The sequence below is a fragment of the Barbatula barbatula genome, assembly GCF_947034865.1.
Source record: "Barbatula barbatula genome assembly, contig: scaffold_188, whole genome shotgun sequence".
NCBI classification, from domain to species: domain Eukaryota; kingdom Metazoa; phylum Chordata; class Actinopteri; order Cypriniformes; family Nemacheilidae; genus Barbatula; species Barbatula barbatula.
This window is the reverse complement of record NW_027636853.1, coordinates 7,501-11,432: the sequence shown is the minus strand read 5'-3', so window position 1 is coordinate 11,432 and position 3,932 is coordinate 7,501. Positions and strand designations below refer to the sequence as shown.

The window sequence follows — 3,932 nt, the reverse complement described above, 5'->3', positions numbered from 1 at the left end:
TATCAATCGTGAAATGATTGTCAAATATTGTTTTTAAATAAATGACATGTTCTTTTCCCTGTCATTTGTGCTGTATGAAACATGTATGTTTTTACAAATGTATATTGTGTATATGAGGAATCGTGAGAGTTCAGAATATCTTGATGTTTATTGCGGTGTAAAAGGCTTTTGCTGGAGATAAATAGTTCCTGTGAAGGTTAAACTGATGTCATCGCGTGCGTGATCCACAGCTGCTGTGGGTGATTTCTCTCTCTCCACACAGACTGCACCAAACACACTTCACAATCTGTGTCATTCTCTGAAACCCTTGTTCTTCATCTTTACTATCTTTACTTGTTTTTTCTTCTCTCTGTGTCACATCTATTTTTTAAAACGAACTGCGCCAAAGAAATATGGGATTTGCTTTTAAATGCTAAAATAGCAGACAATATAACACTTTGCTGGTTTAATCCTGGTTTAATGTGAAATAAATACAATTAGCATAGGCAAAGGGAACGTATAAATAAATAAAGCAAGAAGCGGCTTACAGTGTATTTAATGGCGTTGTGACACGACGCGAAGTGCAAAAAAAAACCTTAAGCTGTTATAAAACGCACTTTTACCTACTGCTTCACGGGTCTAATTCATTTTAAAATGGATATTCCACATGCGTAGCAAAATTTCATCAAACAAAATAAATAAAGTGATATTTATATGTAATGCGGTCAGCAGCTATAAATCGGAGTATTTTATAATCAGGACCAGAACTGACCGCTTTATAATAATATACAGTCATGTATGTGAATCTATCAAATTAAACTGACCAGTAAAATAAATAAACACTCCACACTAAATGCATATAATCTATAACCTTGTATTGTTGTGAATGCATTTAAATGCTAAGATATGGTTTTTCTGTTATTCACACACAAAACTTGAATTGCGAAATTGCTCGTTTTTTCCAAATACACAAATGATTTCGTCGGTCCAACCCCCGCAAAACCTGATGCGACAAATCCTCCCAATGCGCCCTCGGTCTCCATGCACGAGACTCTCTGACCAATGAGCGCGTGAACGACGGCAAGACTGGACAGCACGGGACCGTTTGAGCTACACACACTCGCTACCTGAGGATGTGTGATTAACAACTAAAGGACATTTAGACTGATGACTACTAAACTACCAACTGGAAGAATAGAAACGAATAGAACAGAATCTGCGAGCATATGCGGTAAATGCACAATAATCCTGAGTTATAAACGGAATCGATTGACCAGTAACACAAGTTTAAAAATATTAAATGTATGTAAATGTATTTTTGCACCACAAGTTGTTGTGTGTTGCCTGTGTACTTGTGCGCTTTTACGCGCTTTTTACGCTTGGATAGGTTTTACGTTTTTCAGTGATTTTAAGGGATTAATGTTTGTATTTGATGTTGTCTTGCGGCAAATAAAGTTTTGCTTCACTTTGACTCACAGCGCCCTTTGAGGCCTGCGCGTGGACCCTGCATTATTTCACCGTGCGCGCGAGGGACGCGTCAGATGTGTGACCCGCTTCTCTGTGTCCACACCTGTCGGAGCGCGTGCGTCCTCTGCTCCCACTCTGCGTGAATCTACTGACATGTTCAAGGATTTATAACAGAGTCACATTCACGATGAAGGAGAAGTCAAAGACGGCAGCGAGGACTCGACGGGAAAAAGAAAACAGCGAGTTTTACGAGCTCGCCAAAATGTTGCCGTTACCGTCGGCCATCACGTCTCAGCTGGACAAAGCGTCAATCATTCGACTGACCAGCAGCTACCTGAAGATGCGCCTGGTGTTCCCGCAAGGTCTGGTCACAACATTGCCACTCATTTAACAATTCAAGTGAAAATCTGATTTTGTGATTCTGTCAAATTTGCGCGCCTCTCGTGACAGCAGGCCGGTAGATAGATAGATAGATAGATAGATAGATAGATAGATAGATAGATAGATAGATAGATAGATAGATAGATAGATAGATAGCATATGGCATTTGTGAGTGGAGGAGATCGTGTTGCTCTCAGGGCCGTTCTGTCCCGGTCACGGACGTGACTGCGCACCCGCTGCGCTCATTACACCCCGAGCGCGTGCAGAACGCCCGTCTGGACCCAGTGAGCAACAAGAGTTGATAACATGAATCTCTAACTGATGCTCGAGCTGGTCTGTGAGTGGATATTCATCAACTGAATCATTGTTTTGAACAACGGCATCCTCGAAATCTAAATTCTTATGAAGCGGATTCATAGACTGGAAAACGAACGTAAAGAATATTACATTTTTAGTAGAAACGAAAACAATTATTTCAGGCATCATTTTGAATAACTCATAATATTATATTGTTTACAAAAAAATCGTTGTAAAAGTTCATTAAATTGCACCAAATTCATTGTTATAAACTATTGACATGAAAAGCATAGTTTTAATATGAGCTTCTGCGTTATCCGCGCATCTCTTTTTCTTTATCCGAAGGCTCAAAATAAATTGTTATATTTAAATGTTTTCTAAAGTGATTTTATAAAATAAAAGGAATTGAACGTCTGAGTATTGAATATTAAATATTAGTATCACATATAGGCAAAGTAGCATATGCAATATTTTACTAAAAATGCAATTTAATTTTATATTTTCACATTTATATATAATAATAAATAATTCAATGACAATAATAATAATAATACAGCTTTCCTGTATCAGTGGTTAGAGAATGGCACTGCAACGCCAAGGTCTTGGGTTCGATCCCAGAGGATTGCACATGTATACTACATATGTATAGTATCATGTAGTCGCTTTGGATAAATAATAATAGTTGTACAATCATGTATAATTTTATTATAAATTGCGAATATAATGAGGTTGTTTAAATTCGGTCCATATGAACCCAATTGCATCTCAATGTGTGAACAATTTGACTAATAGATCAATTGATTCCGGGCGCGAGTCCAGACGCAATGTGTGTGATGTACAGGTGCGCGTGCGTGTGTTTGATGTTTCTGCACATGTGGATTCATATTCAGTATGTAAAACGCTTCAATATTAAAGCACTTAACTCACACAAATCTCTCATTCAACACAGAGGACATCACGAATCATTCAAGGTCCGATTCTGAAAAACTTCATTTAGAGAAACCCGTTTATATGAAACATGTGCGCTGATCGGTTAGAGCTTTTATTATGCAAATTAAAGAAGGAAAATAAGAAGTTGTGTATATGCTGTGAGAACAATAATAATGTTTCTACGAGATGAAGATGAGTCGCTCTGCTCTGTTTGTAATTGATTTATTTGACTCGTGTTTGTATTTAAATGTCGGTCACGCAGATCCACGCGTGTTTGCTGTGGCTGATGTCCGTGATTTGCTTTTCCGACGGCGTGTTTGTTCACGAGCTTAGATTCACTAGCAAAGCATCGATATGATCACACACGCGGATTACTGTGTGTGTTCAACACAATACCCGACGGATCGACGTTTACAATACGAACTTTAATATCATTATAATACATCAATCACTGTTATTTATAGTCACAAATATCACCTTTATTATACACTCATATATGACGATTTATATTGTTGAGTTAATATTTATCATAAGACCAGAAAGCATTTAATAATTAGTTTCCAAACGAGTCCTGAAGATGTGTGTTGTTTCTGTAGGTTTAGGGGAGGGCTGGGGTCACGCAGCACGAGGCAGATCTTTAGATAATAACACAGCTCGTGAACTGGGATCTCATTTACTTCAGGTAATAATCAGCAAGATGCTCCAGGTAATATTACGATTTTTTATTATCCATTTAATTCATTTTTCAAATGTTTACAACGAAGTGATTTAAATAAGAAGTTATGCTGAAATAATTGTTTGATGGTTTTAATTCCTTGCAGATTTGTGTTCTTTCTGTGCATTATTATTCGTGTGATATTGTGTTGTTCGACAGACGT

At 37.6% G+C, this 3,932-nt stretch overlaps 1 protein-coding gene across 1 annotated transcript in view; it reads left to right on the top strand.

Moving 5' to 3' along the window:
- Nucleotides 1-1,633: 1,633 nt before the first annotated feature.
- sim1b (SIM bHLH transcription factor 1b) overlaps nt 1,634-3,932 on the top strand; it is a gene marked incomplete at both ends in the record, with an annotated part of 8,244 nt that continues 5,945 nt past the window's right edge. Inside the window, 3 exons of the mRNA XM_079488423.1 lie at nt 1,634-1,808; nt 3,651-3,760; nt 3,929-3,932. The exon at nt 3,929-3,932 is cut by the window's right edge and continues 86 nt beyond it. Of these exons, the coding sequence (XP_079344549.1) occupies nt 1,634-1,808; nt 3,651-3,760; nt 3,929-3,932 (289 nt within the window). The remainder of the gene's footprint in view (nt 1,809-3,650; nt 3,761-3,928) is intronic.